At 48.5% G+C, this 23,982-nt stretch overlaps 1 protein-coding gene across 5 annotated transcripts in view; it reads left to right on the top strand.

The window, feature by feature from the left end:
• The first annotated feature begins 4,245 nt into the window (after positions 1-4,245).
• NCAPG2 (non-SMC condensin II complex subunit G2) overlaps positions 4,246-23,982 on the top strand; it is a 61,704-nt gene continuing 41,967 nt past the window's right edge. For 2 of the 5 annotated variants that reach the window (XM_036355432.1, XM_036355433.1), the window contains exons 1-7: positions 4,246-4,365; positions 5,496-5,832; positions 6,100-6,209; positions 9,718-9,906; positions 10,146-10,260; positions 13,909-14,063; positions 15,608-15,742. In XM_036355432.1, coding sequence (XP_036211325.1) covers positions 6,132-6,209; positions 9,718-9,906; positions 10,146-10,260; positions 13,909-14,063; positions 15,608-15,742 — 672 coding nt within the window. In that variant the 5' untranslated portion in view covers positions 4,246-4,365; positions 5,496-5,832; positions 6,100-6,131. Of the gene's footprint in view, positions 4,366-5,495; positions 5,833-6,099; positions 6,210-9,717; positions 9,907-10,145; positions 10,261-13,892; positions 14,064-15,607; positions 15,743-23,982 lie in introns of those variants that run through there. The other 3 variants (XM_036355435.1, XM_036355437.1, XM_036355436.1) reach the window with 3 other exon arrangements.

The following is a 23,982-nucleotide window of genomic DNA, read 5'->3' on the forward strand; positions in this document are numbered from 1 at the left end:
GCGTGTCCTTGGGGGTCACGACTGTGTCGCTGTGCGCAGAGGCTGCGCTGTGCAGAGCAGGTGTGAGTGGTATGTGCTGCAGGAGCAGGTACCTCCTTAGCTGTGTGAACATTCTAAAATTAGGCATAAGCATCTCGGGAAAGAGTTTGGTGGTTGAAGTGGGAGATCTCACCACAAATCCCAGGGGCCCTAGGTGGCTCAGGGGACCAAACATCAAAGTGCCTGTGGTGGATGCTGATGGTCCCTTCGCCCACACCTGCCTGTCAGTGGACTTTGCTTGCTTTACTTCACACACTGACCCATGGCTTTATTTATAACTAGAGGCCCGGTGCACTAAATTCATGCAAGGGGCTCAGCCCTAGCAGCCGTAGAAGGACATCCAAAAGGTCGTTTGGTAGTCTGGTCTAATTAGCATATTACACTTTTATTATTATAGACTAGAGGCCCGGTGCACAAAAATTTGTGCACTCCGGGGGGTGGGGGGGGGGTCCCTCAGCCCGGCCTGTGCCCTCTCGCAGTCTGGGACCCCTCGGGAGATAACGACCTGCTGGCTTAGGCCTGCTCCCGGGTGGCAGAGGGCAGGCCCAATCCCTAGGTGCAGCCCCTGGTCGGGCTCAGAGCAGGGCCGATTGGGGATTTGGGGCGCTGCCCCCTGTCATGCACAGAGCAGGGCGATCGGGAGGTTGTGATGCCACCCTCAGTCATGCTCAGGGTAGGGCCGATTGGGGGGTTGGGGCACCGTCCCCTGTCACACTCAAGGCAGGGTCGATGGGGAGGTTGCGGCACCACCCCCTGTCACGCACAGAGCAGGGCCCATCAGGGGGTTGGGGCTCTGTACCCTGTCACCCACAGAGCAGGGCCAATCAGGGGGTTGGGGCGCTGCCCCCTGTCACCCACAGAGCAGGGCTGATCAGGGGGTTGGGGCACCGCCACTCTCACACTCAGGGCAGGGCCGATGGGGAGGTTATGGCTCTACCCCGTCACACACAGAGCAGGGCCCATGGGGCGGGGGTTGGGGGGGTTGGGGCGCCGCACCCTGTCACACACAGAGCCGCAGGGTGATCATGGGGTTGGGGAGCTCCCCCTATCAGGCACAGAGCAGGGCTGATCAGGGGGTTGGGGTGCCTTCCCCTGTTACGAACAGAGCAGGGCGGATAGGGAGGTTGTGGCCCCACCCCCTGTCACAGAGCTGCAGGGTGATCAGGGGGTTTGGGCGCTGCCCCCTGTCACGCTGATCCCGGTGCCGGGAGGCCTTGCGGCTCCGCTGATCCCGGTGCTGGGAGGCATATTACCCTTTTACTATATAGGGTAGAGGCCTGGTGCACGGGTGGGGGCCGGCTGGTTTGCCCTGAAGGGTGTCCTGGATCAGGGTGGGGGTCCCCACTGGGGTGCCTGGCCAGCCTGGGTGAGGGGATGATGGCTGTTTGCAGCTGGTCACACCCCCTTCAGGGTGGGGGTCCCCACTGGGGTGCCTGGCCAGTCTGGGTGAGGGGCTGAGGGCTGTTTTCAGGCTGGGGGTGACTGAAGCTCCCAACCGCTTCTTTTTTTCTTTTCTTTTTTTATTCTGGGCCAGCTTTAGCTTTGAGGCTTGGCTCCAGCTCTTAGGCCTCCACTGCTGAAAGTAGGTTTCTGGCCTTTGCTTACAATGTTGCGATCCTGCTGGCTGAAGCCCAGCGGACTAAAGCAGGTTTCTGGGGTTTTGTTTAGCTTCTATATTTGTTACATAGTTGCTTAGAGTTGCAGCTCAGAGGCCTGCAGCGGCAGGTGGGGAACGTTGGAGTCCTCCGTCACTGAAGCAAGCAAGCCTCATGTTAGTTTCAAGCTGCCTGGCTGCTGGCCGCCATCTTGGCTGGCAGTTAATTTGCATGTTGCCCTGATTAGCCAATGGGAAGGGTAGCGGTCGTACGCTAATTACCATGTTTCTCTTTTATTAGATAGGATGGAGTCCATAGCTTCACAACACAGTTCATGTAATCTGTTTCCCACTGGAGGAAGTTTATGAATATATTGATAAAACACGTGAACATATGTGCACACAGAGCACTTAACTGTGATGTTTTAGTAGCATGAGAAAGACAGGATACTGCGTACTAAATCTAGTTGCTGCCCATGACATTTGATTCATTGAAGATATTTTAAAAATTAGGTCTGTTGAAGGGCTTCTTGCATAATCTATAACAGAGAAGAAACACTCACTGAAATTTAGTCTGCCAATAGTTTCTGCTATCATCTTAAACTTTTGGCTTTTGCAACATGTGCTTCACCTATTCGATGTGTATTTTACTTGATGGAACACTTTATTCGACCATCAGGCCAAGTGAAGTGATGGAAAGCAAAAGGCCCCTGCAAAGCTGTGTGCCACTCGATGCCCCGCTCCTGACACAGTGACCTGCCTGCAGGTGCCCAGGCGACTCTCGAGGGAAGGAAGCAATAGGGGTGGTTCTCAGGGCACTGAGACCCCTCCCGGGTGGGAGTCTGACTTATTGTGGCAACATGAGTGTTCAAGGGAAAACTCTTCCTCTGTAGGACTCACCCTGGAGACCAGGATCAGCATTCCAGGGCCCTGGCGATGGAGGACACTGGGAGTCTAGTTCTTCATGATCAACATCTAGGAAAGGGGAACTTGAACTTTTATTCTACATGCAGCCAGACCAGGGGAGGGAAAGTCACTTAACTGAAGTTGAATTTTGTTAGTTTGTACATGTGTTGTGCTTGCCCTCTGCCTTACAATAGAAGTGTAATGGCGTTTGCAGCTTCCGATGAAGACAGAGGCCTTGTAGAATTGACCTTCTGCCCTGAGAGTGCCTTCTTAGGGTCTCTTCACCCAGAGCTCAGCCCTGCTTTTTCAGGAACCACAGCCAGTGCGGGGCTGAGTCTGCGTTTAACCGGTGGTCACTCTGACCCGCTTCCAGCGTATCCCCGATGCAAATGGAGCCTGCAGAGGGCCTTACAGACAAGGTCCTGTGTGTTCCCTAACCTTATGCAGCGTGGCGTGTTTATTCAGTAGGCGTTTATGTTTGCTCGCTGGTGATTTGCTCCTCCTTGGCCTTTGAAAATTCTAATGTGGGACCAGATGACCTGAAAAGTAAGTAGAGGGTACTTTATATTTGCTCTTTGTGAATTCTTCCTTTTTTAAAAGCACTGCATCTGCCTGGCTGGTGTGGCTCAGTGATTGAGCACCGAGCTATGAACCAGGAGGTCACGGTTCGATTCCCAGTCAGGGCGCATGCCTGGGTTTGGGGCTTCAAGAGAGATCATCTCATACCTTGTTCATTTATTCAGAAAACATTTTCTTCCAGCATCTCAAATGTGCCAGAGTTAAGAGGCAGGCCCTGGGGAGACCCAGCGCGGGCCATGGTCCTGGGAGGGTGGAGCTGAGGGCGTTGGAGGAGGCTGGGAATCACAGTGCACTCAGGGACCCTAGGCACACTGCCCTGCCCTGCATTGTGTGGCTGACTACAGTGAGGTGCAGAATCATTGAGTGGCCTGTCCAAGGTCACAGGGCAGCCAGGTCTCCCAGGCATTGTGGCTTCAGAACCCACCTTGTTTAATCAATTTCTTACCCAGGAACAGAGACAGCGGGTAGAGGTAACTGAATGAACTGGGATCAAAAGAGTGGAAGAGATGGGATTCAGCAGAGGGAGGGGCAACTGCAAGATGGAAGTGGACACCAGGATGAGTGACAGCGCTGCGAGTGGAAGGTGGGCGGGACCTGAGGGTTGTGAGCTCAGGGATGCAGGGGAGGGGCTAGGCGGGGCCTGAGCGCGCGCGGGAGGGCGGGGCGTGTGTGCCGGGACGGAGCGCGGGCGGGCGGGCGGGGCGTGTGTGCCGGGACGGAGCGCGGGCGGGAGGGCGGGGCGTGTGTGCCGGGACGGAGCGCGCGCGGGCGGGCGGGGCGTGTGTGCCGGGACGGAGCGCGGGCGGGAGGGCGGGGCGTGTGTGCCGGGACGGAGCGCGGGCGGGCGGGCGGGGCGTGTGTGCCGGGACGGAGCGCGGGCGGGAGGGCGGGGCGTGTGTGCCGGGACGGAGCGCGGGCGGGAGGGCGGGGCGTGTGTGCCGGGACGGAGCGCGCGCGGGAGGGCGGGGCGTGTGTGCCGGGACGGAGCGCGGGCGGGAGGGCGGGGCGTGTGTGCCGGGACGGAGCGCGGGCGGGAGGGCGGGGCGTGTGGACCGAGCGCGGGTGGGAGGGCGGGGCCTGAGCGCGGGCGGGGCGGGCGGGGCTCACCCCCAGTGGCCCCGCCCAGGAGCGTCAGGCTCTCGCGAGAGCGGCGTGGTGACGCGCGGGCGGGAGGATCGCGTTGTGGCGCGGGCGGGCGGGCTGTTTTGAATCTGCAGAGCGCGGGAAACGGCGGTTCCGAGGACGAGGTGAGCGCCGGGGATGTCGGGCTCGGGACCAGGGGCCGAGAGATGGTGGGGGTCGGGCGGGTCATGCCCCAGCGACGCATCCTCCGCGTGGGCCGCGTTCGAACCCACGTCCCAGCTGACGTCTCTGAGGAGGCGCGACCGGCGGGCACCGGGGCCTGGGCGCTCGACAGCCGTGCTCCCTGGGACTCCAAAGGGCAGAGACCCCTCGGGCCCCCAGAACATCCCCAGCCCGGGCCGCTGGGACTGACCCGGGGAGCAAGGACCCTCGCCCGTCCCCCCGAGGGCTGACCCCACAGAGCACCCCGGCCCGGCCCTGCGTCTGACCCAGAGAGCACTCCTGGTTTGCGTGCAGGGGAGCCTGCTGTCAAGCACCCCTAGTTCTAAGATGAATGGCTTGCCCCACGGGGGCTCTGTTCTTGGGGGTGAGGGGGCCCCGCACCCTGGAAGCAGGGAGGGGGGATGGCTGGGTGGGGACGTGGGGGGCGGAGTGGCCGAGTCCCGCAGAGGCGCCGCGGGAGATGGGCTTCCTGGCGCTCGGCGACAGCTCTGGGGTGTTGCTGATGTGCGGGCAGCCGCGGCCCCCGGGAGGAGGGAAGGGCCAGACTTCGCCGCACTTATGTGGGAGGTTATTTTCTACTTCCGCTGGTTTACTGTAGACCCTCGGGTGTGGGACCCAGTGTTCACTGGGCTCTTGGTGCCCGGAGTGGCTGCCGCTGGTCCCAGCGATCTGCCTATTGCTCTGGGGGGCCGTGCAGGTTTTCATGCATTTTAAAGGGAGGAGCGCTGTGGCAGGTACGGGGTCGGCAAACGTAGGTTGAACGTGCCGTTCTTTGAGTTAGTAAAGCTATTTTTAAAATATATTTTATTGATTGTTTACAGAGGAAGGGAGAGGGATAGAGAGAAGCATCGATGAGAGAGAAGCATGGATCAGCTGCCTCCTGCACACCCCCGGTAGGGGTACTGGGCATGTGCCCGCAGCCAAGGCACATGCCCTTGACGGGAATCGAACCTGGGACCCCGCTCTATCCACTGAGCCAAACCTGTCCGGGCAGTAAAGCTATTGTAATAATCATAGCCTGGTGTCTTTCCATACAAACAACTGTAAACCCACTTTTTGCCCACCCCTGTAGGTTGGCTGTGACTTCATCTCTGGGTTGGTATTTCAGACAGGGCAGGGCTGTTTCGATGGAAAACACGGCTTATTGGGGGACACAAGCTGGGAAGGAGCTGGCACAGCCCTAGTCCTTTGAGCTTCGGTCCCCACAGGGGCTGGGAGCAGCGTGCTGGGCTTGGGCACACCTGCTGCTCACGCGGACCCGCTCCCAGGGGACCCTCTGCCACACTGAAAAACAAGCGGCTGTGACTGGAGTCTTCTCGAGGCCCTTGGGAAAGGGAGCATCTGCAGCATTGAGCGCCGGGATCTGCCGGATCTTCGCTGAGCTGCTCACCGGTGCCCACCTTGCACAGGTACTGGGGCACCTCCTGGGGCCATGTGGGTTTCTCTTTCCTTAGTTGGCAATTTCATGAACAATGTTATGTCGAGACTGTCCTCAGTGATGAAAATAAGGAAATTAATTTTTAGATATGACTTGTTTTATGTCAGAATATTGTTAGACGCTGTCTACCATAGGTATAGAGGGGTTTCTTTGCAGTTTGGGTGCTAGCACCAAATTCCATTGTGCAGGAGAAGATGGAATTGCAAATGCAAGTCTCCATGTGCTGTGTTCTCCCCAGGGTTACAGGATAAATGCACGGTCTCATCTGTCATGGAAAAACGCGAACTATTTGTTCAAGCTGTGTCTAAGGAGCTGATTGGAGAATTTTTGCAGTTCATTCAACTTGATGTAAGTTTTAGGTTTAGCTTTATTGTGATTTTGACTGTTATTGTAAAACATTTTTCTAAAATTATGTCCATAAATGAAATATAGTCATTTCAGTGAATCCTTAGGGACCAAGGTTTATTTAAAAAACCAGAGTCCGCTAATACAGACCTGCGGATGGATAGCTACTCACAAATTGTATTTCCTGCTTTCCTGCAAGAGACGCTGAAGGGCGCTCAGGCAGGCAGTGCACTGTGCTCTGTTTACTTACATGTTTATTGCTGTTTCCTGCGTGCCTGGTGGCATGGTGAGGAAGTTGTGAGCAAGACAAGATACTTCTTTGTCCTCAGGTTAGTCACAGTGGATCCAGGTGTGAACACAGCAGAGGAAGGGACAAGGATGGGGGATGGGGCTGATCCAGCAATGGGCTACTTCCCATCCCCTTGGGAAGGCTCTGGAAGCTCAGCTCTGGACGTACAGAGAAGCTAGCCATCCGTGGCGCATTGGGTTTGAGCAGGAAGGTTCGGTAGGGGTAGAGCACAGAGGGGCAGTGCGGGGCGGCAAGAGCTGAGCCCTGACTTTCTCTACCATGTGAAGGAGTTGAGACCTCTTCCTGAAGGCTGGGGGCTTTCAGCTGAGAGTGACCTGCGTGCAAGAGAGCAAAGGGAGAGAGGACGAGTGGGCAGAAGAGAGAGACAGAAAAGTCGGAGCTGCCCTTTGGAAATGCCTCTTTGGCTGCACGTGGAAAATAAATTGGAGGAGAGGTACATAGAGGCGGAGAGCAGTGAGGAGCTGTGCCCTTCACCGTGGTGGTTGAAGTAGGACATGGAAATGGGAAGTGTGGGTGTCCTTGTGAGCTGGCGGGGGGCAGTGGGGGTGCCAGCGCTGTGGATTGATTGGACATGGGCCGGAAAAGGGCCCAGCGGGTCCTTGCTTTCTGACTTGCAGAGCCATCCGTGAGGTTGTGAACATGGGCAGAGGGCAGGTTTGGGGGAGAAGATGGCTCAGTTTTGGATGTGTGGGATGACTGCCGGGGGGACTTGCACAGGACATGTCCAGTGGGTGGATGTAGTGTGTTTTAAGCCCGGGAAAGGCCTGGGCTAGAGGTAGTTTGGGTGTCATCAGCTCCAGTGGAAGCTGAGTCATGGGCGGGTGTGGAGCCCACCACGGCTCTGAGGAACCCCAGCGTATACGGCACTGGCTCTAAATACTGTGACCTTGGACAGAAGAGGCACGTGTGGCTCGAGACCATGCACTGAAAATCAAATCAGTGATAACTCAGAGAGGAATCTAATAAATTTGTTGCTAGTAAAGATGTATGAAGTTATTTTTCTTTATGAGAGAAATGAGCTTATAAAATGATTTTATGTTATAAAATGATGTCCTGTAAACTTAAAAATAACCAGCAGAAACTAGGCCACACTTCACCACCGAGGTGTCCATAATGGCAAACTGGGTAGATGTTCCATGTCTGGCTTAGCAGGAGGTAGGTGATTTGTCCGAGACGAGCAGCCCATGAGTGGTTTGAAGTCCAAGATTGTTGTTGCAAACAGTGCACCATAGTGTTAAATAAAACCATAAACTAAATTGATGATGATGAAGCTAAGTCAATATTAATTTAAAATCTAAAGGCAAAAATGAGCAACATCTGGGTAGCATGGTGGCCGCAGGGTCACCCTGTGCCGTGATGACGAAGCATCGTTCCAGCTCCCCCGTCGTTCTGGGGAGCCAGGGGAAGAAGGGAGCTGCTTGGTGGCCTGTTCTTCCGTTTGCCTTTGTTTAATGGTCTAGTTCCGTGGTTGCCAAACTGCGGCTCGCAAGCCACATGCGGCTCTTTGGCCCCTTGAGTGTGGCTCTTCCTAAGCCTTAGGAGGACCCTAATTAAGTTAATAACAATGTACCTACCTATATAGTTTAAGTTTAAAAAATTTGGCTCGCAAAAGAAATTTCAATCATTGTACTGTTGATATTCGGCTCTGTTGACTAATGAGTTTGCCGACCACTGATCCAGTTAAATTGACTGGGAGTTTTGGCAGCAACGTGCCAAGGAGGCCCCATTATTGGCGCTGTAATTTTGTGACTTAGGGTGGGTATCCCAGATTTCTCCACTGAAGCTTCACAATTAGTAAGTAACCTGCAGGAAGTACTGAGACTAGGTAACCACCTGCTTCTCAACGGACTTGCGCACACTGGGTTTGGCACCCAATGACGATTCTTACATGAATCAGTTATTACTATAATGGCACTAAAATTGTGATTTTTCCAACCCCATGTTCCTTCTGTATTTTTCCATTGGCATTCTGTAGTGTGCCAGTGCTGCTAGTTATTTGTGTGTGTATTATCAGTGTGGCCCCATGGATTCTTACTCTATTCATACACACTGAGTGGCCAGAGTATGATGACCACCTGATGTTTGTAGGCACATTAGCCGTACACTGCATCGTATGGGATATGGAAGCCGAAGGCCTGTTCGAACACCTTTGCTGTCTGCAGTTACCAAGATAAAACGTCCCCAGGCCGCACAGGAACACAAGGATTGGACAGTTGAGCATTGGGAAAAAGTCATGTGGTTCGATGAATCACGTTTCCAGTTGCATCATGCATATGGCAGAGTGAGAATTTGGCGGAAACAGCATGAAAGCATGCACCCCACATGCATGAGTACAAACCTTCAAGCTGGTGGAGGCAGTTATGGTTTGGGGCATGTTTTCCTGGCATGATTTGGGCACTTTAATTTGTGTGGAACAACGTCTGAATAGCACAACATACCTAAGTATCGTTGCTGATCAGGTTCATTCTATCATGTTGATGGCGGAGCCCAATGGAGATGGCTTCTTCCAACAAGACAATGCGCCATGCCACGGTGCTTGTATTGTGCAGGAGTGGTTTCAAGAACATGAAGGAGACTTTACCTTGCTTAGGTGGCCCCCACCATCACCAGATCTCAATCCAATTGAGCATTTGTGGGACGAAGTTAAAAGAGCCATCAGGCAGCTGGTTCCACAACCATCAAATCTCACGGAACTGGACAGTGCTATTCATCAGGCATGGTGTCAGATTCCTCGCATCACCTTTCAACATCTCGTGGAGTCAATGCCAAGAAGAATTGCTGCAGTATTGAAGGCAAAAGGTGGCCCAACGAAGTACTGATGGGGTGGTCATAATAATCTGGCCACTCAGAGTGTGTGTGTGTGTGTGTATAAATAAAATACTGTCAGATTGGCTGATTGGCTACAGGGAGTCCCTCTAAGCTGCACTCTCTGTCCTTTGATGATGGCCTCTATTTGCTATGTCAAAGAGGAGGTGAGGTCATCTGCTCAGAGTCAGAGGAAGTGGTGGTTGGATCAGCGGTTTTATTTATTTATTTATTTATTTATTTATTTATTTATTCTTTATTAGTTAAGGTATTACAAATGTGTCCTTAAAAAAAAGCATTTGGGTTAGCAGTTACACTTTTTCTTTGATGCCATTATGAAAAGGCTAGAACTAATATTTTGTGTTTGAAATGTAACACTTGCTATTTACTTTACAGGAAGATGCTTCTGACCCTTTCAACCTAAACGAATTACTAGATGAATTATCAAGGAAACAGAAAGAAGAGCTATGGCAGAGGCTCAGGAAGCTGTTAACAGAAGTGCTGTTAGAAAGCCCAGTGGAGGGGTGGCAGGCCGCGGAAGCCCAGGGAGAGGGCACTATGGAATCAGACCACCCTTCAAAAATGGTAGTATCGGCTTTCAGGAACAAATCAGAAGTCAAGAAGAGTATTGGAAGATTGTTTATTGTAGTTTTACCCTCTTATAATCCTCCATTATTAATCTCGTAGTCAGTGTTGTTGTACTTTATGGATAACTGACTTGTTTATATTCAACTTTAATTCACTTTTTAGAATAAGCTAAAAGTGTGGCTTGAATTTTACATTGATTTTAATTCTCTCATTTTGATTTTTTTTTTTATTTATAGAAAAAAACTCTAGAAATAACCCATGCAATTACAGCTGTGATTCTTGCTTCTGTGTCTGTAATAAATGAGAGTGAGAACTATGAGGCCTTACTGGAGTGTGCTGTTATATTGAACGGTAAGTTGCCTGTTGCCCTGAGGCATGTGTAGAAGAGGCGTCTAAACCAGTGGTCGCCAACCGGTGATCTGCGGACCACTGGTAGTCCATGAGGGCTGGGAGGAAGCAGCGATGCTGAAGCAAAGTGGTGCTAAGGCACCATGTTGCAGTCAGGCTCTTTTCTTCATGCAGGAGCAGAGTGTTCTTTCAGTAATTACGTTAATTTAACCTGCATGTAAATGTTTCACATGGTGCAAGTAAGCATAGTTGAGCTGCTGACTGCTGTTGTGTGCAGGTTTTAAGGAAGGTCTCACCTGACCTACAGGACCAATGATAGGAGCTTATTAAGGGAAAAAGGTCTGATTCTAAGTGTCTCAACTGGTGATTCCTGCCTGATAGTTTAAATTTAAGCAAACAGTTGTGACATTGCACTTTTTTCTTTAAATATGTATGACCGTGTTCTTAGGAATACTGTTGACTCTTATGGGAGTTTTCCTATACTAAAATTTATATCATGGTATTTCTCAAGTTTAACTAAACTACAAAACTGTAGTTATTAATTTAGGAGGAATAGTGGGCTAAATTAAGGAGAAGATGTGATTATAAAATATATATTATATAAAGAGGTAGTACGCAGATTTGTCTGGGACACCGTAACAGTCACGACCGGCTCAGGAGGATACTGCGTGCGCAGATGGCAGAGAGGGGACTGGTGCTATGGATGCTGCAGGCGCGCAGATAGCAGGGTGGAGCAGGCCTGCAGGGAGCAGGGCCTGCCAGTCGCCGAGGACGAGCAGGGCCCGCAGGGAGCAGGGAGCGGGGCCTTCTTGTCATCTTATCGATAATGTCACTATAATGAATGAGAATGAGCCGGGCAGCTCCATCTCAGCACTGATTGGCCAGTTTGATGAGACCAGGGATCAAGCTAACCTCACAGTTGTTTCTCATCTTCATGGCACTCATATGAGGTCAGACTATCCTCCCTTGCCCACCATGAACCTAAAAATGCCCTTCAAGCATGACTTTCCTAGGGAAAACCCAAGGCATTCTTACTCTGCTCAACGACTTCACTGCCAGCGCTTGGGCTGCCTCACTTTCCCGGGGGTGGAGTTGCTGACAGACAGGCCATATCTCCTACTTCAGCCAAAGTTGGGGGCGAGCAGGCCGGCAGGGCGGGGGCAGTTGGGGGCGAGCAGGCCGGCAGGCAGAGTGGTTAGGGGCGAGCAGGCAGGCAGGCAGGTGAGTGGTTAGGAGCCAGCTGTCCCGGATTGTGAGGGGGATGTCTGACTGCCGGTTTAGGCGCGATTCCTGTGGGACTGCTGGCTCCTAACCGCTCACCTGCCTGCCTGCCAACCTGATAACCCCCTAACTGCTCCCCTGCCGGCCTGATTAACACCTAACTGCTCTCCTGCCAACCTAATCACTCCTAACTGCAATAGTTGACAGGGACAATTCTTCCATCTTTGAAAATATCTACATCAAGTCTGTTTAAATAGATTTTCATCTGCATAATATAACACATCCTGACAAGACCACCACCACCAATGTGGTCAGTGTTGTGCCGATAAATGTTTAACAACTGGCTCTCAATCAAAGAAAATAAAACTCTGATTTATACTATTGGCCAATTTCTGTGGCATAAATTCTCCATCCATGGCTGATTTCAGCTGCTAATGTGATGCCACTAAATGCAGAGCTGAGGAGAAACATGCAGTAATACACTGTTACCAGAAAGACCCAAAAGACATAAATAATGTCAAGAGCCAGAACAGTAAAGTGTAGTAAATAATTGAGGAGTGATGAATTTAGAGTATGTATTACCTTCGGTTTTAATGTAATTTATTCACTTTTAAGATTATATAATTTAATTTTTAATAATGAACATGTTTAACAACCAGCTTACAAAATTCCTGAAAATTTGTGAGCCAGTAAGAGCAGGCTCTAGCACAATACTGAGTGGAGTGTAATGGTTAAACGGCATGGCTCATGGATTTGAAATGATACTCAGCCACTTTTGGGTTTTACTGGTCAAGTTACCTGATCTCTCTATACCTCAGTGTTCTCATCTGTGTCATTATAGTACCTACTGTATAGAGTTGTTGCAAAGATACAATGAAATCTGTGTATGACACAGCACAGTACCTGAAACAATAATTCACTCAATTTGTTATAAACTGTTACTGCCTCAAAATGTTGTTGACAAAATTACTCATGCTGAAAGAATGAAATTTTATTGATGAGAAAAATGCCTTATTTTGCAATCTACATGGAGACAGTAAATTTTACTTCCTAAGCAGTAGATGGTAATCTATTACAAACTGCAAGGGGGAAAATGACCTCAATCAACATGATTGAGGCAATGTATTATTAGCTGGATCATAAAGCAGAGAGGATGCCATACATTCTGGGATACATCTGCAGTAAGAGGCTTCACCTCAGGTATTAATTCTGATCAACTAAACATCAGACTTGAGATGAATGGTGAGAAGGATTCTGAAGCTGCTTCTAGACTTAGAACTTTAATACATAAGCAACAGTTACTATGGTTAATGATGGCAAGAAAAAACACACCATGATCTATACTAATAAAAGGGTAATATGCTAAATAGGCTGCACGTCTTCTGGACGACCATCCACATATCCTTCCTGACAAAGCCGGGCCCGGGTGAAGCCGCCTGCCGCAGTCCCGGGCACCAGCACCTGTGGCTGCAGCCAGTCTGGGCATAGCTGGCCCAGGTCGCATGTGCCTATGGCTGACCTGAGGGAGGGAAGCCCAGGTCCCAGGTGCCTGTGGTCGGCTGGAGGAGGGAATCCTGGGTCCCGAGTGTGGGGCTGAGGCAGAGATGGTTAGGGGCAATCAAGCCAGCAGGGGAGCAGTAAGGGATGATCAGTCTGGCAGGCAGAAGCAGTTAGGGGCAATCAGGCAGGCAGACAAGTGGTTAGGAGTCAGTGGTTCTGGATTGTGAGAGGGAAGTCCGACTGCCGGTTATCCCCTGAGGGGTCCCAAATTGGAGAGGGTGCAGGCTGGGCTGAGGGACACCCCCCCCCCCGCCTGCATGAATTTTGTGCACTGGGCCACTAGTAAACTAATATTTGCTTAGCAAACCTTTATAAGTCATCGTACTCTATTCCAGCGATTTTCAACTGGTGTGCTGCAAAAATTTTTAAAACATGCAGTACCTGACTGTTTAGTCAGGGACCCTGACTGCTTTTCCCTGAGATCTGGGGTGGGGAATATCTGGCCCACGGGCCATATAAGGCCTGCAAAATCATTTGGTCTGGCTCTGCCAAGGCAACCACAGGTGGGAATCAAAATTCAATAAATCTAGGAGCTTTTTTCATAGCAACATAAATTTATATTAAGTGAATTATATTAAGCACATGATATTATAAGTATACAAATGGCCCTTGGCAGGAAAAAAGGTTCCCCACCCCTGCCTTAGATTGTCAAAAAAAAAAAAAAATGACAGTAGCCATCTAGTATTAATGAATCAGAATGACACCTGTTTTTTGTTAGATTGGCAAACAGTATTCTTTGGCGTGCCCCAGGATTCTAATGTTTAGTTTATGTGCCATGAGATGGGAAGGTTGAGAATCACTGCTCTGTACTGTTGAGTCTGAATCAGCATTGATTTTCCTTACCGATGGAACAGTTACTGGCTCTCTTAGGTATTTTGTACGCACTGCCTGAATCGGCACGAAAGCTGCAGAGCTCCATCCAGGGCTTGTGTGTGACGTGGTGGGAGAAAGGCCTGCCTGCCAAAGAGGACATGGGGAAGACTGCTTTCACCTTGCTGCTCAAGAAGAGCCTCCAGACGAAAACTGTATGTTTGCTTGTTTAATGTGTACTTGACTGAAGGGGGGTGGCGGGGGGTGGGTGAGGGAGGACTGTTTCAGCCTGCAGCCCAGGTCTGGGGACCTACGGACAGTATGTTTGAAGGTTGGATATAACTTGGCTCTTTCTCATCCTGTAATCTTTGGTATACAGTTCAGAAATCCAGAAAAAGACACCCAAATCAGGAAAAAAAAATGAGGAAATAAAAATCACCCGTAATCCCACCACCAAGGTGATCATTGTTGTGTTGGGGATATTTAGGAATTTCTAGAAATGAAGTTGGTAGGTCCCTGGATTTGAACTCAGAGCTCTTCATGCACATTGCCAACAGCTTTCTAGAAAGCTCAGGCCTACGCTCGTTGCTCCGTCAGTGAGTGGCCTCCAAGGAGCAGCCAGTTTGATGACAGGACCCTCAGCCAGCTACAGAGCTTCTCCTGCTGCCCTAGGAGTGATGAACAGCCCTGTGCATGGCCGAGTTATCCTTAAGCCATCATCGATATTTTTTTAAATATGTTTTATTGATTTTTTACAGAGAGGAAGGGAGAGGGGTAGAGAGTTAGAAACATCGATGAGAGAGAAACATCGATCAGCTGCCTCCTACACACCCCGTACTGGGGATATGCCCGCAACCAAGGTACATGTCCTTGACTAGAATCGAACCCGGGACCCTTCATTCCTCAGGCCGACACTCTATCCACTGAGCCAAACCAGTCAGGGCTGATTTATTGTTGGTTTTTTTATCTCTTTTCCGGCCATTTTTGTTTAGCTTTTAAATCACATCTTCCTAGGATTCGACACCTTCCCTGTTCACTGCGGTTGCCAGTAGTCACATGGGGCTATTTAAATTTAAAGTGAAGAAAATGAAAAGTTTGGTTCCTCAGTTGCACTAGTCACATTTCAGTTGCTCCATAGCCTGATGGGCTAATGGCCCTCGCGCTGGACAGTGCAGACATGTTTCACAGTCGCAGGAACATGGGCAGCACTGGGCATCAGTGTCTCTGCTGGCTTTTGCTTGTTTTAAAAAAGTGCTCTCTCGCTCTGGCTGGGTGGCTCAGTTGGTTGGAGTGTTGACCCACGTACCAAAAAGGTTTTGGGTTCGATTCCTGGTCAGGGCACATACCTGACCCGGGTTAGGGGTTTGATCCCCAGTCAGGGTGTGTAGGGGAGGCAATGGATTGGCTGTTTCTCTCTCAGATCAATGTTTCTCTTTCCCTCACTTCCTCTTTCTCTAAAAAAAAAATCAATAAAAACATCCTCTGGTAAGGACTTAAAAAAAAAGTGTTCTTTAGAGTTGCAAGTGACATTTGCAAATTTTGGGGGGGTTTCAGTGAAGAGGTTTGATTTTTTTTTTTTTGAGGGGGGCGTTGAGTGAGGCATTTGCAAATTTTTAAGTCTGTTTTCTTTTATCATTCTTCCTTTTTGATAAATAATCTAGAATTATAATTATGATATAAAATATTTTTTGTTAACTTGAAATGTGACCTTACTGATTATTGAAAAACTCTACCGTTTTTCTTTTTTTGTCATTCCTAGGGTGCAGACATAACCCGGCTTTGGCATGTTCATCAAGCTCTGTATTGCTTTGATTATGATTTGGAGGAAAGTAGAGAAATTAAAAATATGCTACTTGAGTGCTTCATAAGTGTTAATTATATCAAGAAAGAAGAGGTAAATAGGATTTTCTTTTCTGGTATATTTGTGACTGCTTTTTTTTAATACAGATATTTTTAATTGATTTCAGAGAGGAAGGGAGAGAGAGAGATAGAAACATCAATGATGAGAGAGAATCATTGATTGGCCTCCTCCCTCATGCCCCCCACTGGGGATCGAGCCTGTAATCCGGGCATGTGCCCTGACCGGAATCGAACCCAGGACCCTTCAGTCCGCAGGCTGACCCTCTTTTCACTGAGCCAAACTGGCTAGGGATATGAACTGCTTTTTAAATGGATGTTTTCTCTAAGTTCACCTGATTGTTGTTATTACTGTGCCCAGTGTTTTAATGAGTCATCTTAGCTATCGAGAGCTATTTATTGCACCGTGTTTTCACTGCATGGCAGTACAAAGCAAACATTTTACAAGTCATTGCTTATTTAGTCATTATATCAGATAGTAGCAGGGGCTGTCTGCAGAAACCATGATTGCATTTTAAATCAAGAATGATTAAAAATAAGGTTGAGAAAGCACTTCCCCATGGATTAGGTCTGACTCTTCTCTCACTTAATTCCTAATTGGCATATACTCAAAACTGTCATTACAGTATTTTTTTTTTTTTAATTGTTTTTTTTATTTATTTATTTTTTTATTATTTTTTTTTAATTAAATCTTTATTGTTCAGATTATTACATTTGTTCCTCTTTTTTCCCCCCCATAACTCCCCTCCTCCCAGTTCCCGCCCCACCCTCCGCCCTCACTCCCCACCCACTGTCCTCATCCATAGGTGCACGATTTTTGTCCAGTCTCTTCCCGCATCTCCCACACCCCTTTCCCCCCCAAGAATAGTCAGTCCATTCCCTTTCTATGTCCCTGATTCTATTATAATCACCAGTTCATTCTGTTCATCAGATTATTTATTCACTTGATTCTTAGATTCACTTGTTGATAGATGCATATTTGTTGTTCATAATTTGTATCTTTACCTTTTTCTTCCTCTTCCTCTTCTTAAAGGATACCTTTCAGCATTTCATATAATCCTGGTTTGGTGGTGAGGAACTCCTTTAGCTTTTCCTTATCTGTGAAGCTCTTTATCTGACCTTCAATTCTGAATGATAGCTTTGCTGGATAAAGTAATCTTGGTTGTAGGTTCTTGGTATTCATCACTTTGAATATTTCTTGCCACTCCCTTCTGGCCTGCAAAGTTTCTGTTGAGAAATCAGCTGACAGTCGTATGGGTATTCCCTTGTAGGTAACTGAGTTTCTTTCTCTTGCTGTTTTTAAGATTCTCTCTTTATCTTTTGCTCTTGGCATTTTAATTATGATGTGTCTTGGTGTGGTCCTCTTTGGATTCCTTTTGTTTGGGGTTCTCCGCGCTTCTTGGACCTGTAAGTCCATTTCTTTCACCAGGTGGGGGAAGTTTTCTGTCATTATTTCTTCAAATAGGTTTTCAATATCTTGCTCTCTCTCATCTTCTGGCACCCCTATAATTCTGATGTTGGTACGCTTGAAGCTGTCCCAGAGGCTCCTTACACTATCCTCGCATTTTTGGATTCTTTTTTCATTCCACCCCTCCGGTTGGGTGTTTTTTGCTTCCTCGCATTTCAAATCATTGACTTGATTCTTGCGCTCCTCTGGTCTGCTGTCGGGAGTCTGTATAATATTCGTTATTTCAGTCTGTGTATGCTTAATTTCTAGTTGGTTCCCCAATATAAGATCGAGGGTCTCATTAGTTTTCTTGTAGATCTCATTAAGTTTATCGGCGGCTTCTAAACAGTTCTTGAGAGACCTTAAAAGTGTGGTTCTGAACTCTATATCTTCCATTGACAATTTTGTCCTGTTTCTTTGTCTCCGCATTTTGTTATGCTTCCTTGGTGCACCCCCTAGTGGTCTTTGTTCGCAGTCTTATAGTTAAATCTTGATTGTTGTAGCTAATTCCAGGGAGGGTTTGACCTCCAGGCCAAGTGGCTATGAGAATCAGCTGTGTCAGCAGTGAGAGAACTTATGTCCTCTAGGGAGGTGCTAATCTGGCCTTTGCCTGAGGCTATCCGGCGAATGCCTGTGTGCAGGGCTTGGGCGGGGCGGGTCGCACAGGATCAACAGGGTGGGCCAGAGAGAGCAGTTATGGCGGCTCTCAGTCCTGTCCCCAGGGGCTCTGCCTCTCTGAGTCCCAGCACCCGCTGCAAAGCTCAGATAGAAAGCTGCACTCGCTCTGACCGAAGCCAGACAGTCCCGCTTCTCCCGTTTGAGTCTGGGTCCCTAAAGACTCGCCCGGATCTGGAGCTCAGAGTCTGCGACTCCCTCCCGATTGAAAACGCCAACCGCGCCCTCCGCCGCCAGCCCGCTCCGCGCACTCCGCACCTCAGAATTTGACTTCAGCACTGCACCTCCTCTGAGTGTCCGTATGCGTTTCTCTTTCCTCCTAGTTGTAGGACTTCCACTCAGCCAGCGTTCCTGTGGTTCTGGGTGATGTCCCTTCCGTTTTTTGGTTTCACTTTTGAAGTAGTTGTTCAAAGCAGCAAACTCCGGTGTTAACCTATGCTGCCATCTTGGTTCTCTCAAAACTGTCATTACAGTATTTTTTAATTTCTTTTTTCTGCCCATCTAATAATTCCAAAGAGAGGCTCTTCTTTGGCCCTCTCACTGTCCATTTTGGTGGTCACGCCCATGTGTGGCTGCTGAGCATGTGAAATGTGACTAAACTGTGGTCTTAAGTGTAAAATACAAATAGATTCAGAATTTAGTATGAATTATACCAACACATGGCCAGTCTTTTGTTTCCTCTGTATTCCTACCACTATCCACCCCAGTCTGGGATTGATCTGAAGCAAATCCCAGATGTCAACGTAGAATAGTGTTTTTTGTGTGTGTGTGTGTGTGTTTTTAATTAAATCTTTATTGTTCAGATTATTACAGTTGTTCCTCCCCCCCCCCCCATATCTCCCCTCCACCCGGTTCCCACCCCACCCTCTGCCCTTACCCACCCCCACTGTCCTCATCCATAGGTGTATGATTTTTGTCCAGTCTCTTCCCGCACCCCCCATACCCCTTTCCCCGAGAATAGTCAGTCCGCTCCCTTTCTATGCCCCTGATTCTATTATATTCACCAGTTTATTCTGTTCATCAGATTATTTATTCACTTGATTTTTAGATTCACTTGTTGATAGATGTGTATTTGTTGTTCATAATTTGTATCTTTACCTTCTTCTTCCTCTTCTTAAAGGATACCTTTCAGCATCCTATCTAATAATAGACAAACATGGTAATTGACCGTACCTTCACTATGCCTCCCATTGACTAATCAGTGAGATATGCAAATTAACCACCAACAAAGACGGAGGTTAATTTGCATACGTAGGCGCAAAGTGGCAGAGCGAAGACTGAAGGCGGCTCCAGCCGGAACGAAGGCCTGGGTCCCGGGTGTCGGAGGAAAACCGGTGCCAGCAGCCAGGGGAAGGGAAGGCCTATTGCACGAATCTTTTCGTGCAACAGGCCTCTAGTTTCATATAATACTGGTTTGGTGGTGATGAACTCCTTTAGCTTTTCCTTATCTGTGAAGCTCTTTATCTGACCTTCAGAATTGAAGGTCAGATAAAGAGCTTCAATTCTGAATGATAGCTTTGCTGGGTAGAGTAATCTTGGTTGTAGGTTCTTGGTATTCATCACTTTGAATATTTCTTGCCACTCCCTTCTGGCCTGCATAGTTTCTGTTGAGAAATCAGCTGGCAGTCGTATGGGTACTCCCTTGTAGGTAACTGAGTTTCTTTCTCTTGCTGCTTTTAAGATTCTCTCTTTGTCTTTTGCTCTTGGCATTTTAATTATGATGTGTCTTGGTGTGGTCCTCTTTGGATTCCTTTTGTTTGGGGTTCTCTGTGCTTCCTGGACTTGTAAATCTATTTCTTTCTATCTTCATATTTTGGATTCTTTTTTCTTTTTGTTTTTCCGGTTGGGTGTTTTTTGCTTCTTCGTATTTCAAATCTTCTTTTTTTTTAATATATTTTATTGATTTTTTACATAGAGGAAGGGAGAGGGATAGAGAGTTAGAAACATCAATGAGAGAGAAACATCAATCAGCTGCCTCCTGCACACTCCCCACTGGGGATATGCCCGCAACCAAGGTACATGCTCTTGACTGGAATCGAACCTAGGACCCTTGTGTCCACAGGCCAACACTCTGTCCACTGAGCCAAACTGGCCAGGGCCGTATTTCAAATCTTTGACTTGATTCTTGGGATCCTCTAGTCTGCTGTTGGAAGTCTGTTTAATATCCTTTATTTCAGTCAGTGTATGCTAATTTCTAGTTGGTCCTTTTTCATATCCTCGAGGGTCTCACTAGATTTCTTGAGGGTCTCACTAAATTTATTGGCAGTTTCTAGAAAATTCTTGAAAAACCTTATAACTGTGGTTTTGAACTCTGTATCCAGTGGTTTGCTTTCCTCCATTTCTGTCATTTGTGACCTGTTTCTTTGTCTCTGCATTTTGGCTGCTTCCCTGTGTTGGTAGAGTGGCTTTCTGTGCTAGGTGTCCTATAGGGCCCAGTGGCTCAGCCTCCCCAATTACCTAAGGTGGACACTCTTGGTGCACCCCTTTGTGGGCTTTGTCCACAGTCTTGTTGTAGTTAAGCCTTGATTGTTATAGGTATCACTGGGAGGAATTGACCTCCAGGCTGTGAGAATCAGCTGTGTCTACAGTGGGAGAACTTCTGTGCTGGAGACACCCTTCTGGGACAAGACTTGCTTCAGTGGGGTTTTGGTGCTCACTGAGTCTGCCCCCTGAGTGTGTCCCTTATGGATCTGAGGAGCTGTAATCTGGATGGTCCCACTCTGACTACTGGGTACACTGGCTCTTGGATCTAAGGAGGTGCTAATTTAGCCTCAGCCTGAGGCAACCCAGCAGGAGCTATGGCGAGATCTGCAGATTCCTCTTCTTTTTTGGGGGTTTGGAGGTGCCCAGATGAGGCCCAGCTGTGAAGCAATGCAAGCTGCTGTGGGGCCTTGGGCCTTCTTTTGGAAGTTCTGGGTCTCTCTGACCCAGCTGCAGTTTGTTAGGTAATTTTCAGATTGCAAAGGGCCAGGCCTTTCGTATGCAAAAACCTCTGCGCACAGTTTGGGTGGGGTGGGGTCTCAGGGAATCAACAGGGTGGAGCAAACAGCTATGGCTGATCCTACCCTAAGAGGCCCCGTGTCTCAGTGTCCCGGTAATGGCTGCAAGCACCTCCGAGAGAAAGCCGCCCTCAAGTTCTGACCGATGCCAGACAGTCCAGTTTCTCCCCTTATGAGTCTGGGTCCCCAGAGACTCGCCCGGAACGAGTTCAGAGCAGTTGGGAGCTTGAGACTCCCTCCTGATTGAAAAAGACAACCGTGTCCTCAGTTGCCAGCCCTTTCTACATGGGCCTCCGTACCTCTGCACTTCACTTCTGCACCTCCTCTGTGTCTCAGTGTGCTTTTCTCTTTCCTTCTAGTTGTAGAATTTCCACTCAGCCAGCCTTCCTGTGGTTCTGGGTGATGTCCGTTTTGTCTTTTAGTTGTATTTTTGAAGTGGTTGTGGGAGGCAGCAATTTCCAGTGTTTACCTATGCCGCCATCTTGGTTTCTCCTCTCTAGAATAGTGTTTTTAAGGGGGTTCGGGGGGTGGGAGTGACGCAGCTTCTGTGATTGGTGATCTCATGTGGAAAGCTTTGAAAACACTTGTGTGACATGCTGGCTCTTCCTCGTCTGTGGGCTCCTAAACGAGTGCTATAGCTGTGTGACCATGTGTCTATGCTGCACACAGCGCTTCAACCGCTGGGCGGCCCATCTGCTTTCTCCCTGCCCTCACGTGGTCACAGCCGCTCTAGTGCTCTAGCCCAAGCCTCTGGAGCAGGAGGAAGCAGAGAGGGGAGGGCCTGTTGGCACTTCTACCTAATGTCGTCCCTCCGGGCTGGTTAAGTCACTGGTCCAGACCCCATTGTTAGATAGGGACACTAAAGGGAAAGAGAAAAGGGAAAAGGCTCTGAGATTACTGTCTCTTTACGTTTGATTTTCAATTAAGAGGAAAAAATAATGAAGGTGCTCAAAGACTTCAAGGTGAAGTTTTACAAAACACACATACTTTCTCAATCTAAACTTAGGCCCTGGCCGGTGTTCTTAGTGGTTAGAGCATTGGCCCATGCACCAAATGGTCTCAGGTTCGATTCCTAGTCAAGGGCACATTCCTGGGTTGCAGGTTCCTCTCATGTGTGGGAGGCAACCAATCGCTGTGTCTTTCGTATCGATGTTTCTCTCTACCCGTCCCCCCTTCCATTCTCTCTAAAAATCAATGGAATAAGGACACATATGTAATATCTTAATAAAGAAGAAAAATAAATAAAAATCAATGGAAAAAATATCCTCGGATGAATATTACCAAAAACTTCCTATGAAAAAAGGATATAAGACGTCTCAATAATTTCATTAGTTGTTATATATTTAAATGATAATTTTTGGATATATTGGCTTACTTAAACATTAAAATTAATTCTTTTTCACTTTTATTACAGTGGCCATTAGAGAATTAAAAGCTACAGAGTGGCTTGCATAGTTCTGTGGGACAATGCTGACTTGCTTTCTCTGGGTCTTTCCATCATTGTTTATTGAGCTTTGACTGTGTGCCCTTGCTAGGGGTGCAAAGAAGACTTGCTTATATTTAGGATGCAGCCTTTGCGTTTGGTTGCTTATGGCCCGGCAGGCATATGTTGGTGGCAAACGAGGAAGTCGTCACTCCTCCCTGAGTGGGGTGGGAACAAACCTGCAGGAGGAGGAAGGGCTCCAGGTCAGAAGCTCCTCCATGGAGAGTGTGCTTGAAGCCTCGGCAGTCAGTGGGAGAGACAGGGTTTGACGCAGCCTGCCCCTCGCTGCAGCGCACCATCCCCGCCAGCCAGGTGCCAGGGCGGTGAGTGATTACTGACCACACTGACCGAGATCTTCGGCTTCTGGGGTCAGAGGGGCTGTGCTCAGATCCCTGTTTGCGCACTTCCTGAGGGCGGGCCTTGATCAGACCACTCTCGGCCTGAGTGTTTCTTTCTGTAAAGTAGCGATAGTAGCTGTGAGGCACCGGCCGCGATGCATGGGGAACCTCCGCCAGCATCGCAGGTGCTGAGCTCGCGGTCGCGGGAAGTGCTCCGATGGTGCTTATTGCTGTTATCGCATCGCCATCCTGTGCCTTAACCTCCAGGATTGTTAGGAAACTGGGGAGAGTAAAGAAGCTGAGAGTGGATTCAGACCATCAACTTTGTTTCCATTGGCTTACACATAGCAGTTGATGAGTTGCCTTTGTCTAACTTACATATGTATGTGTATGCACATGTATGGCATAGACACACACCCGAGTGCTGCAACTCTTAACTGATGTGCCCTTTTGAATTTAAGATATCTAAACTTAGTTTCCTGATAATCATTCATTTGTTTAGGTCAGTTTTTAGTCATTCTAAACAAAACATACCTTGTATTCTACTGACAATGATAAGTATTTTAGTAAATACTTAAAAAAACCCCCAAAACTAACTTGTTGCATGCATGGTTCCCCTGCCATGTGTGTGAAGGTGCTGCTTGGCTGTAGTTTCCATAGATTGCGTGCTGGGAGCAGTGAGGGGTGCTGTTCCCCAGGGAGGTTCTTGGGTGTGTTCTATGCACTCTACAGAGGGTGAATATTCTTGCTTTTTAGGTTCATAGGTATAACCTAGTAACGTGAGTATAGTTAACACTGACTGTGTGCCCATGCTAGGGGTGCAAAGAAAACTTGCTTGTATTTAGAATGCAGCCTTTTGTGTGCCATCTAACTTGGGGACTGTGTTTATTTGAAAATTCTAGCTTAGCAGCTACTTAGCCTCTTAAATTTATAAGTCCTCAGTTTTCTCATTTATTAAAGATAAAATGGCTTGGCCGATGTAACTCAGTGGTTGAGTGTCGACCTATGAACCAGGAGGTCGTGGTTCAATTCCCAGTCGGGGCACATGCCCGGGCTATGGGCTTTGATCCCCAGTGTGGGGCATGCAGGAGGCAGCCGATCAATGATTCTCTTTCATCATTGTTTTTTTTTTTCTCTCTCCCTCTCCCTTCCTCTCTGAAATCACTAAAAATATATTAAAAAAAAAAAAAAAAAAAAAAAGATGAGCCCTAACCGGTTTGGCTCAGTGGATAGAGCATCGGCCTGCGGACTGAAAGGTCCCAGGTTCGATTCTGGTCAAGGGCATGTACCTTGGTTGCAGGTACATCCCCATTTAGGGGGCGTGCAGGAGGCAGC

The sequence above is a fragment of the Myotis myotis genome, unplaced genomic scaffold, assembly GCF_014108235.1.
Source record: "Myotis myotis isolate mMyoMyo1 unplaced genomic scaffold, mMyoMyo1.p scaffold_m19_p_22, whole genome shotgun sequence".
Lineage (NCBI taxonomy): Eukaryota > Metazoa > Chordata > Mammalia > Chiroptera > Vespertilionidae > Myotis > Myotis myotis.